Genomic DNA, 14,368 nt, shown 5'->3' with positions numbered 1-14,368 from the left:
TTGGCAAATTGGCACCAGACACTTGGTTTTCGTCTACCTCATAGCAAACCGTCACAACTTTCTGGGTATTGGCGGTTAGGAATTGGTATAGTTCTATAGATGGAAGAGGAGAGGTAACGCCATCACCTGCCCTGCATATTGAAGGATAGTCCGATAAAGGATTCCGGGGGGCGTGGCCCTGTCTGAAGCCTATGGAGGTGAGGGCCTAAGGCATGCCCCAAGAGCTGACCCCGAGGGAGTTCCTAGTTGATGTGCACCAGCAGGATTCCCCCTACTGGTGGTTAACCCTTCCCGGACTTCAAGCTGACGGGCTGAAGCCGGATATAGTCAGTTAGGACCAATGCCTAAGCCAATACCGCTCATCACCTGTAACCAATAAAGCTGTGGCCTTATTTAGCCCATTAACCTTAATAATTGTGTCATGTGTCATTATTTCCACTGGGAGGGATGGGAACTCGCCACGCAACCGTCTCGCCAAGCAGCAATGTACAAATCAACAGGCGTCCATTTCATTCCACAAGGCTCTGGAATTACTCCTGCCTCATGGTGTAGCTTTGAATGGCGTCCTGGAAGAAGGCGGTCGTATTGCGCTCCGGGTGAAAGAAAAGGATGTAACATTTGGGGCCAAAGTAGCCCACGCAGATACTGAACAAGTTGGACAGGACGGTGGCCGCTTCGAAGACAATCACCACAAACCCTTCGAAGATGGACATGACAAGGAAGAGGGCCACCCAGGAGCCAAAATAGCCCGTCATGCACAAGGTGATGTATTTGGCTTCGTTGTAGCTCTTCGGCAAGGCCTTCCCCATGTAGGCAAAGCAAAAGCAAAGGAAACACAAACTCATGTCAAAGGCATTGTTGAAGACCATGGTGGCGCGGTAGTCCTGGTTGCACATCAAGATGAGTATGGCCGGGTCGTCGCTCACCCGGGTTCGGAAGGGTACCGGCTTGTTGAAGTAGATATTGAGCGCTACGATGAAGACCTTGATGACCAAGACGACGGCGACAAAGACCCTCTGCCCGTCGTACTTCCGCCAGGCGTCGTAGGCCCGAGGAAGCTGGGCGGCCATCTTGAAGACGCAGATGATCTGGAAGGAGCGGACGGTGATGCAGGCAATGCAGGTGGTGAAGCAGAGGCTGAAGACCGTTTGGCGGCCGAAGCAAACCAGCTCCGTCGGCCGGCCCACGAAGAAGAGGGCGCTGCAGAAACCAGTGGCCAGGGAGGCGATCATCAGGAAGCAGAGGCGGCCCCCGGCAGACTTCACCACCGGCGTGGCAGAGTGACGGGTGAAGAGGGCCAAGGTCCACAAGGTTGCCAGGAGGCCGAGGGTCGAGAGAGAAAGGAGGACGATGGAGATGGCGTCGCCCCAGTGGATGTAGAGCAGCTGTTTCGTGAAGCACTCTTCTTTGCCGCGTTCCGACCACATGTCCAGCGGACATTCCTGGCAGGTGAAACTGTCTGCCGACCAAAAAGGACACACACCACAGACACACATAATCAGTCAAAGTTAAGTTGTCACTATATCAGGGGCTGGAAATTTAATTGGATTGCTTTGTCCAACAAAAAGTTTGGTTGGTGGGTGGGTGGTGATTGGGAAAAGTGAACTGACCATCTTTGGCCCAATGATAAACCATTTTAAAAGGTGGAATTTATCTAGCTGACCTTCCTTCGTCATATTTCACTCTGTGGCTTTGGGAGGATATTCTGTTTAGTTGTTCGCAATGAATTTTCCTCTCAGTCTTGAAGCAGATTTATGTTGTGTCATGTTTGTTTCAATACTAAAGAGGATGCTCTCTGAACGCAGAAATTCCCTGATTATTATTATTATTCTGCATTTGCATTTGTTTGTTAAGACAGGGGTAGGCAACCTAAGGACCAGGGGCCGGATGTGGCCCAATCACCTTCTCAATCTGGCCCATGGATGGGCCGGGAATCAGCATGTTTTTACATGCGTAGAATGTGTCCTTTTATTTAAAATGCATCTCTGGGTTATTTGTGGGGCATAGGAATTCATTCTTTCTTTCCCCCAAAAAAAATATAATCTGCCCCCCACAAGGTCTGAGGGACAGTGGACCGGCCCCCTGCTGAAAAAGTTTGCTGACCCCTGTTTAAGAAGCTTTAGCTTCCGTTGTAGATCCTCTGGCTGGGTCTGGTTTTTCCATTAGGCATGCTAAATGTTTAGAGCTCCACCAGGAGAGATCTTCTTTCTTGCTCACAGAGCTGAAAAGCCATGGGTCTCCTTCTCTCACAACTGCAACTGGGCAGGTTGTAGCAGAATTCTCGTGTACTTGGATCTATGACTATGGTGCCTATAAAATGTACATATTTATCTGTAGATCGAAAATTGGAGGGATGGGCAGGGGGCGTTACAATTATAAGAGTGCCAGTGGTCTACAAAGACTTTAATGCAGCCCTAGACCCTATAATCCCTAAGAGAAAAGCTTCAGGGTTGCTGTTTTTTGTATTATAATTTAAACATCTTTTTTATCTCACCATATATCATTTCCCAAAATGCCCTCGGTTTCTTACAAGTCACAGTTTCGAGTGTCATAGGCGCCAACTCCCTGGGGTCCTGGGTGCCTGAGCACCCACAAAATTCCCCACAAAAGGGCTGGGCACCCACAAATTTCAGTGCCAGGGCCATGTATGCTGCATGGCACCTGTGGCCCCAGGGACCCACAGTCGCGGGGCCAGGTTGGTACTCCTGTCTAGTGTTATGAGAGAGGGAGGAAAACCATTTTTTCCATCTGCTTTCTCCAGGCCATTCATCATTTTATAGACTGCTAACATCACTTACCTGCCTTTTCTCTAAGCTAAAAGCAGAGTGGGTGGCAGGCTTTCCCCCATATCCACCACCCACACAAACTGGTGGACATAAGATCATAAGAAGAGCCCTCCTGGATCAGGCCAGATGAAGGTGACCTACAACTAATCCAGAATGTGGCAGCTAGACTGGTGACTGGGAGCAGCCACCGAGACCACATAACTCCGGTCTTGAAAGACCTACACTGGCTCCCAGTACGTTTCTGGGCACAATTTAAAGTGTTGGTGCTGACCTTGAACACCCTAAATGGCCTTGGTCCTGTATACCTGAAGGAACGTCTCCACCCCCATCGTTGAGCCCAGACACTGAGGTCCAGCCAGTGGTGGAGGACACAGCTGTCAACTTACAGATTTGAAAATAAGGGACCAGCAGCCTTGAAAATAAGGGACCAGCAGCCAAAATAAGGGATTTTAGTCAACCAGCTCCCGAGTCAAAGGTAGAAAGCCCAGCCAGCCCAGCAGCCGAACGAAGCCTCAAGCGGTGGTTCCCACAGCGCAGCAACCTGGCAAAGGGGATGCAGCAAGAAAAACCACCGGCACCTCTCTGCTGGGAAGTGCTGAGCAAAGGCAAGTCCCCAGGCAACGCGACCGATTTGATTGGCACAAGGCATGCAAGCTCCACCCTCCCCCCGTCGTTCTTAGACTCCTTATTGGGTGAGCAACGCAGCCAAGCAACACAGTTGGAGCCTCCCTCCTCCCTGGCCGGCAGGCAGGGAGGGAGAGGAGCTGCTTCCTTTGAAACCCGGGAAATTTAAAGGACATCATCAATCCAGGACAGCAGCGGGACACAGTGCTGGGATAAGGGAGTTTCCCGCCAAATAAGGGACGGTTGACAGCTATGGTGGAGGAACCCTCTCTAGCACCCGGGGCAGGACACTGAGGGGCAGGGCGAACCACTTGGCAGCGCATGTGCGACGTCAATACGGTCTGAGCATGCGCGGCAGCCCATACGGTCGCCATGCGAGCGGCAGCCCATACGGATGTCCATATTGACGGCGTGTGAGAGCAGCAGTCCGTACGGACGCTACACGAGCGGTGCCGATACTAACTGCATGTGATCCCTCGACTGCTCTACAGCTGGGGGGGGGGCAGCAGACCATCTTGTCACACACACCCCTGAGTGGTGCCCGGGGCGGCCCACCTTCTCCACCCACCCTTCGTACACCCCTGATTCCAGCGCCAAGGGCCTTCTGGCAGTCCGCTCACTGGGAGGGTCTCGGCCCAGTATAAACGGCCTCGGCCCAGTATACCTGAAGGAGCGTCTCCACCCCTAACGTTCTGCCCAGGAACTGAGGTCCAGCTCCGAGGGCTTTCTGGCGGTTCCCTCCCTGCGAGAAGTGAGGTTACAGGGAACCAGGCAGAGGGCCTTCTCAGTGGGGAAACCCAGCCAGATGGGTTCTCACAGTGGCCAAGCAGATGCCCAATGGGAACACCAAGGAGTTGAGCTCAACATATCTACAGAAACATTGTAAAATTAAGGAATGTTAGAAGGATGCTGGAATGAAGCTATGTGGTTTTCGCAGTAATGTTATAAAGGATTAAGTAAAAATGGATTGTTAACAGGTCAGAATGTAAAGTTATTTAAGATAAATTAGTAAGATAAAAACAAAGAAGGAAAGGATTTGCTGAAACAACTAATGAACTAGAATACAAAAAAAGGAGGTGTGAGGAGGTCAAGGAAACAAGCAAATGATAGATAAGATATGGAAAGATGGATTTGTTCTTAATTGTTTTTTTTCTTCTGTATTTTGTATTTTCTGTTTTTCTTTTTCTCTCTTTTTTATTCTTGTAACTTTTTGAAACACCAATAAATATTATTTAAAAAAATAAAAATAAAACTAACTTCTCTCAAAAAAAATAAAAAAGGAGTTGAGCTCAACAGCCCTCTCCCCTCCTGCATTTTCCAGAAACTAGTACCGTCTTTTTCGCCCCATAGGACGCACTTTTTCCCCTCCAAAAATGAAGGGGAAATGTGTGTGCGTCCTATGGGGCGAATGCAGGCTTTCACTGAAGCCTGGAGAGCGAGAGGCATCGATGCGCACCAACCCCTCTCGCTCTCCAGGCTTCAGGAAGCTATCCGCAAGCCTTGCAAGCCCGGCGGGAGTTCCCGCGGGCTCACAAGGCTTGCGGGCAGCAGCCTGCAGCCCCGGCGAGTGTCCACAAGCCTTGCGTGCCCGGCGGGAGGTACTGCCGAGCGCGCGAGGCTTGGGGCAGCAGCCTGCCGCCCGAAGCACGGTGAGCCCTCCAGAGCGCTCCCTGTGCTTCGGGCGAGTGTCTGCAAGCCTCGCGCGCCTGGCGGGAGGTCCTGCCAGGCGCGCGAGGCTTGGGGCGGCAGCCTGCAGCCTGAAGCACGTGGAGCCCTCCGGAGGGTGCCCCGTGCTTTGGGCAGGTGTGCGCAAGGTTTGGGGCGGCAGCCGCGGCTGGGGGAGGAATAATTTTTTTTATTCATTTCCCCCCCCCCCCCGAAAAAACGCAAGCTCCGGGGACAGCTGGGAGGCACAGCGCGTCTTCCCGCTGTCCCCGGACCTGGTCTGAAGGCGGGCGACGGCGAGAAGAGCGCTTCTCCCTGCTGCCGGCCCCACAAGTGCCTGGGGGGGAAATAATTTTTTTTCCCTTTATTTCCCCCCTAAAAAACTTGGTGCATCCTATGGGCCGGTGCGTCCTATGGGGCGAAAAATACGGTATTCAGAAACATCAATCCAGCCAGATGCGCTGCCAAAAGGAAATCTGCAAGGAGGACCTGAGCACAACAGCAGCTCCTGCTTCCTGCGGTTTCCAGCAAGTAGTATTCAGAAACTTACTGCTGCTGTTGAGAAAGGTCCCAGCCTCGCACTGCACACACTCGAAACAGCAGGTGAGCATCCCGATCAATTTCTTCTTATGTCCCGCCTCGCATTGCTCTGAGCAGATGGACTGAGGCGCCTGCAAATGAGAGAGCGTGAGAAGAATTATACGTGATTTGCTCACCATTTATATACCGGTACATACACTGTGTGTGTGTGTGTGTGTGTGTAAATTTTTATTGACATTTTAACATTATGAGGAAAGTGGGGATTTACAGAAGGAAAGTAAGAAAGAAAGGAAGGAGAGAGAAAATAGAAGAAGGAACGTTGTGCAGCATGCTTGCAAAAGGAAACACTGCGGTGTGTGCGGTGAAATAAACAAAAACGAAACAAACCAAAATGTTAATCTTAATTCCCTTGCTTTCTTATCATGTGCACACCATATGACTATGGATACAATTATAGCAATAAAATAAAATAAAATTCTTAAGTGTTATATATTAATTTGCATTTTGTATTTGTATCTTTGTTTGTTTGTTTTATAAGGCGGATTAATATTTTGCAGCATTTTAAATGTGTTTTTGGAAGGGTGTGTTTTTGATTTTGTTTTAACTATTGACTTATGTTTTTTATCTTGTCTGTTTATCCTGTGAACAGCCCTGAGATCTGGTGACAAAAGGCGGCATATAAATCTGATAAATATATAAAATTACATGGGTATGTTGTATCTTAACTATTGTATCTTCTTCTAACCCATACTATAGCATAAACAGGAGGCACTGTTTATATGCCACCTTATTCATAAACAAAGCATACAGTGGTACCTCGGGTTCAAACACTTCGGGTTACAAACACTTCAGGTTACAGACTCTGCTAACCCAGAAACAGTACCTCAAGTTAAGAACTTTACCTCAGGATGAGAACAGAAATCACCCAGCGGGCAGTGGGAGGCCCCATTAGCTAAAGTGGTGCTTCAGGTTAAGAACAGTTTCAGGTTAAGAACGGACCTCCAGAACGAATTAAGTTCTTAACCAGAGGTACCACTGTACTGCCAAAAAAAACCAAAATCTGTCCTTTTTTTGCTAGACACTCCAAAGGCTTTCAGTTTTTGTGGCCAGGGGGGTGGGATTTCTAACTCTTGGATATAATCAAAAAATAAAAATCAGCAACAAACCAAAAACAGATGCGGGTGGCGCTGTGGTCTAAACCACCGAGCCTCTTGGGCTTGCCGATCAGAAGGTCAGCAGTTCGAATCCCCGTGACAAGGTGAGCTCCCGTTGCTCTGTCCCAGCTCCTGCCAACCCAGCAGTTTGAAAGCACACCAGTGGAAGTAGATAAATAGGTACCACTGTGGCCGTGCACTAGGGCTCCCATCACGGTGTTCCATTGCACCAGAAGTGGTTTAGTCATGCTGGCCACATGACCCGGAAAGCTGTCTGTGGACAAATGCCAGCTCTCTCAGCCTGAAAGCAAGATGAGCACTGCAACCCCATAGTCGCCTTTGACTGGACAACCGTCCAGGGGTCCTTTACCTTTACCTAATGTTTGGAACATCACATTAGGCCTGGCAATCTTCCACTGGCTTCCAGTTCATCTCCAGGCCCGATCCAAGGTGTTTCTTCACTTGCAAAGCTCTGTGGGGCTTGGGACATCGGTACCTAACAGAACATCTCCACCTGTTTGTAAGGACCCTTTTCCCGATAGCTCAGCAGGTAAAGCATAAGACTCTTAATCTCAGGGTTGTGAGTTCAAGTCCCACGTTGGGCTAAAGATTCCTGTATTGCAGGGGGTTGGACTAGATGGTCCTAGTGGTCCCTTCCCAATCTATAATTCTGTGTCCTGAAACAGCCTTCATCCACCTGGTACCCTCAAAATACCTGCAGCTACAGCTCTCATCAGCCCTGGCATCCTGCGTCAGCTCTGTGCCCAATTTCATCCCCTTTACACGCACTGTAGACATTTTCAGAATGACAAAAAAAGCAGCGGTGATTATTATATCTGTCTATCAAAGCCAAAGCTCTATGCAGGGACACCTCAAGGAGTTAACCTCCAAACAGGCACAAGGTGGCAGTCTTGAGCCAATGTAAACAAGTTGTGAGACCCGCCTGGTGCAGATATCTATCAGAAGGGGCGAACTGAGATTTCTATGGACTTGGTTGCATTCACCCTAAAGCACATTGGTAAGTTAGCAAATTATAGGGAAGGACCGGGGCTCAGTTGCAGAGCTCCTGCCTTGCATGCAGAAAGCCTGCGGTTCAATCGCTGGCACTTCCTGTTAGGGCCAGGAAGGACTCTCTGCCTGGAATCCAGGAGAACTGTTGCCGGTCAGTGCAGGAAGTATTGAGCTGAGTGGAGCAATGATCTTCAGGAAGCTTCCTCAGGGTTTTGGGTAGGAGACAATTCTGATGGCTCTGTTGGGAGTTGAGCCTCAGATCTCCAAGCAGATATCAAGCTGTGGACCTTTCCTAGAAAGTGATGGTCAATATTGTCCATACATCCAGAATTTCCTGGACATAGCCAGGCAGAAATAGTATCCAGGCGGAAATCGCTGTAATGTCTGGTAAAACCCGGACGCACATCAACCCATGTCGGAAGAGTAGATTTTTGCAAACGTCCTTTAAAAAAAGCTCAAAAAGCTCTTTTTTTTTTGAAACTTTGAAATATGGCAACCCTAGTCCATGGTCATTTGTGGCCTGGACCCTTCCAGATTAGACTGTTGCAATTTGGGGGGGTCGATGGGTTGGTGGGTGCAGTCCTTGAAAATTGCCCAGAAGCTTCAGTTAGAACAAAACCTCCGCCAGCTTACCAAAACTCCCTGAAATCCCTATTTTGGACATTTGAAGTTCTCAATCAGAGATGGGTGGAACCTGTGGCCCTCCAAAGGTTGTTCAACCACAGCTCCCAGCATCATCCCTGACTACTGGCCATCCACACTGGGATTGATGGGAGTTGAAGTCCAAGGATGTCTGAAGGACCACAAGTTGCCCATCTCTGAATTATGCAATCACTTGTCTTTATTGCCCCAGGCTACCTCCACCACAACTCTGCCTGTTGCCGCCTCCCTCCCATGGGTTGCTGGACTCTAGGTCCCATCATTTTCCCTAACCACTGGCCATGCTGGCTGGGATTGATGGGAGTTGGAGTCCAACACCTGGCCACAAATGTCCCCCCCAACCTTGAGATACAACGCCAGGTCTCGATGGAAGTTTCCACCACCACTAAGAAGACCCTTGTATCTAGTAAGTACCCACTGAGTTCATTCCACAACAGGAGGAAGACCTTGGAGATGGAATGGGCTGTCCAGCACAGGGCAGCCATGGGAGTCCCTTGAGACGCTACTCACTGTGTTGTTTGCAGTGTGCCAGGTGATGATTTTCTCATTGACGTCGAGCCTTCCCTGCAACGAATTATAGGAAGCAATCTTCTTGAAAGGCTGGCCGGGAACGTTCCATTGCCACTGTATGACCTCGAAACCATTCGGTGGGTCTCCTTTCTGGTCAAAGTTGATCACGGTCCTCAGCAGGGTGAAGTTCACCTTGTGCATCTCCTTCAGCAGCTACGACATGAGAAGAGAGGCATCGTTTGTGCGGTGATGGCAAGCCATTTTGAGCTCAGGCCTCAAAACCACACTACAACCACCACCGCCCTCCCTGAATCTACTCTCGCAGATTCAGCAAGCGAGTGACCCCCCATAGAAACACCCTATGTCATTATTTTTGTTACCTCAAGGGCGCCCTCTATGCTGCAGTACCAGGGACCCACCTTAGCATTCTGTCAGCTGACCCCAAAGGGCCAATCCCTGCCCAGGCTCTATCTCTCCCTCTAGTTTCAATGTTCAGCATTGAGTGCTGTCGCTTAGGTAGCCAAAACAGCACCACCCATATGGGGTCATTCCAGCAGTTGACCCAACTGATGGTGCCCAGTGGCCCCGGAATGATGGCAGACTGTTGGAAAGGGGTTTTTTTATTTGTAGCTGGAAGGCTGCATTTCCTTCCGAGTCTCCTTACTGGGGTCATTGGTAGGGCTGGGCGATATATTGTCCAAAACTGGTTTCAAGTCCATTATCATGATATCGGCTTTGTAGTTTTTGACCTGGGAATATATTGTGAATCACAGCGTGTGTTAGGGCTGGGCAAGGTATATCGTCCAAAATTGGTTTCCGCTCCATATCATGATACCAGTTTTGTAATCTTTAACCTGGGAATATATTGTGAATCATGATGCGTCTTTGTGTTTGTGTGCAAAAAAATCACAGCATGGGGGGGAACCATGAAGCTAGTCAATGCCTCTACAGTACATAGCTCCATCCTTATTTCAGACACCGTGATATATCGGTTACGTCGCAATGTTTACCTGCTGACATATTGCATTGTTAAAAACCAGATAATCACCCAGCCCTAGTCACTTGCGGAACTAGAGGCAAAATTGGTTCAATTTTTCTTTAGTAGGCAAATGTCTACACTCGTGTTCATCATCCCTCTCTATCCTCCGCTAACTGGGCAAGTCAGGGCCAGTGAGGGGGTAGGGCCCTGGGGCGGGGGTGGGGTTTGGGGACGGGACACAGCCCATAAGTATCCCCAGAGGCCAGATAAAGAGGTCTGGAGGGCCTCGGCTGGCTCCCTGGCCTCATGTTCTCCATCCAGCCATAAACAACCGTGTCTTGCAGCCTCCCGCCTTTGGTCAGCCCACCATAAATACCGTATTTTTCGCTCTATAAGACGCACCAGACCATATGACGCACTTAGTTTTTGGAGGAGGAAAACAAGAAAAAAATATTCTGAATCTCAGAAGCCAGACCAGCAAGAGGGATCGCTGCACAGCGAAAGCAGCAATCCCTCTTCCTGTTCTGGCTTCTGGGATAGCTGCGCAGCCTGCATTCGCTCCATAAGATGCACAAACATTTCCCCTTACTTTTTAGGAGGGAGCAAAAAACACGGTACATTCCCTCCCTCCCCACCCATGTGGCATTGATGCGGGGGTTCACCTCCCACGGATAAATCTCCCGCCGGTCACATCGCGTGGCGCTGCATCTTAGCAGCTGGTGCAAGGCGTGCGCGACCACGTAAACCGCCGAGTAGACGTTGAAGTTGATGCGGTCCCCGGTGCCCCGGAGGCTCTTGTCGTAGGAACAAGCCTCCGCCAGACAGTTGTCGCATTCCTGGTTGCACGTCACCGCGCCGGAGGCGGCCTGGCCTTCGCCGCCTTCCCCCGGGTGGAACGGACCCCTGACACGGAAGTCATCCATCCCTGGAACAGGCACATCCTGCACGGCCACGCCAAAGATGGTGCCAACACTCGAGATGTTGGTGACGCCGTGGGTGGTCGGGTCGATGGACCAGGCCTCTGCGGCGATCCACACAACGTCCGTCATCTCCTGGCGGATGACCTCTCTGAAGAACGTGGGGAGAGGCAGTTCCAGGCTGAGGATGATCACCACTTTGGCTGTGCTCCTGCTGATCTTGGTGACAATGCTGCTGATCCACTCCTGGGTGCTGTTGCCCGAATCGTGAGGATCATTTCCCTGGACCGGGATGGTCTCCTGGAAGGCAATGCAGCTTCGGGTTGCCTGGGCTCGCAACAGCTGCAGGTTTTGTTGGCCGTAGTCGTCGTCGCTGGCGAGGACAATAAACCAGTTCCACTTGAAGTGCTGCAGGAGACGGAGCATGACAGCGATCTGCTGCTCGGCGCTTGGGATGGTGCGGAAAGCCACCGGGAAGACCTTGGGGTTGCCCAGGTACTCGGTGGTGGCGCTGTAGGTGATCTGGAGTGGAAGGAGAGCATAGCTGTCAACTTACGGATTTGAAAATAAGGGACCAGCAGCCTTGAAAATAAGAGATCAGCAGACAAAATAAGGGATTTTAGTCTACCAGCAGCCAAACAAAGCCTCAAGCAGTGGTTCCCACAGCGCAGCAACCCGGCAAAGGGGACGCAGCAAGGGAAACCACCATCACCTCTTCGCTGGGAAGTGCTGAGCAAAGGCAAGTCCCCAGGCAACACGGCCGATTTGATTGACACAAGGCATGCAGGCTCCACCCCCCCCCCCCAGTCGTTCTTAGACTCCTTATTAGGTGAGCAACGCAGCCAAGCAACACAGTTTGGAGCCTCCCTCCTCCCTGGCCGGCAGGGAGGGAGGGAGAGGAGCTGCTTCCTTTGAAACCCGGGAAATTTAAAGGACAGCACAGCACCAGCAAGGCAGGGCTAGCAGATGAAACTGATGGAATATGTAGAAACCGCTAGGTTAAACTAGCAGAATGAGAGATTAGGAAGAAAGAATTTTTAAAGAAGAGTGGAGGGGGGGAAATTGCGGAATACTTGAAAAATTATTTTAAACAACTTAAAACGTTAGCAGGATTGGACTAAACTGAGCAGTTGGACTACAGGTGGAGGGGACAACTGGAAAAGAAAGAATAAGAAATACCATATTTTTTGCTCTATAAGACGCACCAGACCACAAGACGCACCTCGTTTTTGGAGGAGGAAAACAAGAAAAGAAATATTCTGAATCTCAGAAGCCAGAACAGCAAGAGGGATCGCTGCGCAGTGAAAGCAGCAATCCCTCTTGCTGTTCTGGCTTCTGGGATAGCTGAGCAGCCTGCATGCGCTCCATAAGACGCACACACATTTCCCCTTACTTTTTAGGAGGGAAAAAGTGAGTCTTATAGAGCAAAAAATACGGTAGTTAGAATATGCAGCAGTAAAGTAAAAATGAATTGAACCATAGAAGGGGGGGGGGAGGAAAGTCAAAGCTAAGTAACCTGGTAATATGTGCAAATTAGAGTGGCTGGGGAAACCCAGTCACATGGGCGGGCATTATTATTATTATTATTATTATTATTATTATTATTATTATTATTGGACATCCCTATTTTCAGGACATCCCTATTTTCATCAGTGAAATTTGGGAGGATATACATAATGCCAGCCAGGTGAAAATACTAAAAGAATGACTCCGGGCCTGTCAGAGGCATGGCTTGTGGAGAGGAGGCGTGGCCTTGGGAGGCTTCCAAGGGCCAGACGTTGAGGTGTGAGGGGCCACATTCCACCCCTGGGGCCCGCAGTTCCCTGCTCCTGCCTAGGAGGGCCACCCACTTTACCTGTGGGACGAGGAACTGGCTCAAGAGGAAAGCGGCTGTCACCGCTGCCTGAGACGAGTCTGGCCCGATGACGGCTACCACCCTCGGGCGGTACTGCGTGTAGTTGGTCTCGATATCCACCAGAGAGCGGTTGTTGGAGAGGAAGTATAAGATGGGATGGATGGTGTTGGTGAGGTAGCAGACGTCCACCATCTCGTAGCCCAGCCGCACCCCTGGCAGTAGGGCGCTGGCTTTGTTGATCTCTTCTACCGCGAAGCGCATAGCCTGGAGGTAGCTGTAGCTCACGACTTTCAGATTGTACCTGGGAGAGGGGTGAGAGGCGATGCACTGAGGGCCAGGCTCTGGACCGGGGAGGCCGGGCAAAGCTCCGGTTGAGTCTCCTGCTCTTCTTTAAAAGGATTCGAACAAGCATCATTAAAAAATGTGAAACACAAGAACATCAGAAGCATAGCTGTCAAGCGTCCCTTATTTGGCGGGGCAGTCCCTTATCCCAGGGCCATGTCCTGCTGCTGTCCCTTATTGATGACGTCCCTTAAATAAGCTACTGAAGGTAATGGGGCCCTTTCTATGTCCAGCTGTGCTATGTCAACAACAAATTGTTGCTGTTTTTTTGTGTTGAATACATGCTATATGGTAATTTTTAGGACCTAATAGGTATCTAAAGCCATTTGCACGCAACAAAATATGTATTTTATCAAAGTAATTGTTGATCCCTTATTTTGGCTAGTGATCCCTTATTTTCGAGGCTGCTGGTCCCTTATTTTCAAATCTGTAAGTTGACAGCTATGATCAGAAGCCATCAGACCCATGGTCTAGCTGCCTGCACTGACTGGCAGCAGCTCTCCTGGCCTTCAGGCAAGCCTATCCACATGCATATTCCACAAATGGAGTCCTGTGTTCAGCTCTGGGCACCACGAAGGAGCTGGGTATGTTTAGCATGGGAAAGAGGAAGCTGAGAGGAGATATCTTCAAATATCTAAAGGATAAGCCGCATGGAAGATGGAGCAAGCTTGTTTCCTCCTGCTCTGGAGAGCAGGGCCTGAACCAACGGCTTCCCAAGGATGGAGATTCCAACAAAAGACCAGGAATAAAAATATACGGTAGAAAGAGCTGTTCTATTAATTTGATTTTGAATTGATTTTAAAATGAATTGATTTTAGAATGCTGTGTTACTTTTATTGTTGTTAGCCGCTCTGAGCCTGGCTGGGGTGGGCGGGATATAAATAAATTATTATTATTATTATTATTATTATTATTATTATTATTATTATTATTCCAACAGTAAAATGAACTCCCCTGGAAGGTGGTGGACTCTCTTTCACCAGTGGTTTTTAAGCAGAGATTAGATAGCCACCTGCCAGAGATTGTTTAGCTGTGAATCCTGAATTGCAGGGGTTTGGACTATATAACTCTTGGCTGTACCCCAGACACTTCTATGAATCCACACCCACAATCTCATTTCATTCTCCTAAAATGGCCTGCCCTCCCCAGTGCCGGATTTACGTATAAGCTAAACAAGCTATAGCTTAGGGTCCCACTCTCTTGGGGAGGGGGGGCGGGCAAAAAAATTAAAGGGGAAAAAACCTGGATGTACATTTCCAAATTATAAGATAAAAAACAAATAAAACCTACATACAGCAACAGTGTTTTGTGTTGTGTAGGCTCCT

At 49.5% G+C, this 14,368-nt stretch overlaps 1 protein-coding gene across 1 annotated transcript; it reads right to left on the bottom strand.

The window, feature by feature from the left end:
• Window positions 1-364: 364 nt before the first annotated feature.
• On the bottom strand, window positions 365-12,972 carry TAS1R2 (taste 1 receptor member 2). The gene is made up of 5 exons (XM_083750192.1): window positions 12,702-12,972; window positions 10,592-11,368; window positions 8,951-9,163; window positions 5,626-5,746; window positions 365-1,459 (listed from the first exon to the last, which is right to left on the bottom strand). Exons 1-5 carry the CDS (start codon window positions 12,960-12,962, stop codon window positions 531-533), a joined length of 2,301 nt encoding a protein of 766 aa, XP_083606318.1. The 5' UTR covers window positions 12,963-12,972; the 3' UTR covers window positions 365-530.
• Window positions 12,973-14,368: the final 1,396 nt, after the last annotated feature.

Source organism: Podarcis gaigeae (genome assembly GCF_964106915.1).
Source record: "Podarcis gaigeae genome assembly, chromosome: 8".
NCBI lineage: Eukaryota > Metazoa > Chordata > Lepidosauria > Squamata > Lacertidae > Podarcis > Podarcis gaigeae.
The sequence above is the reverse complement of the archived record's forward strand: the minus strand, read 5'-3'. Positions and strand labels throughout refer to the sequence as shown.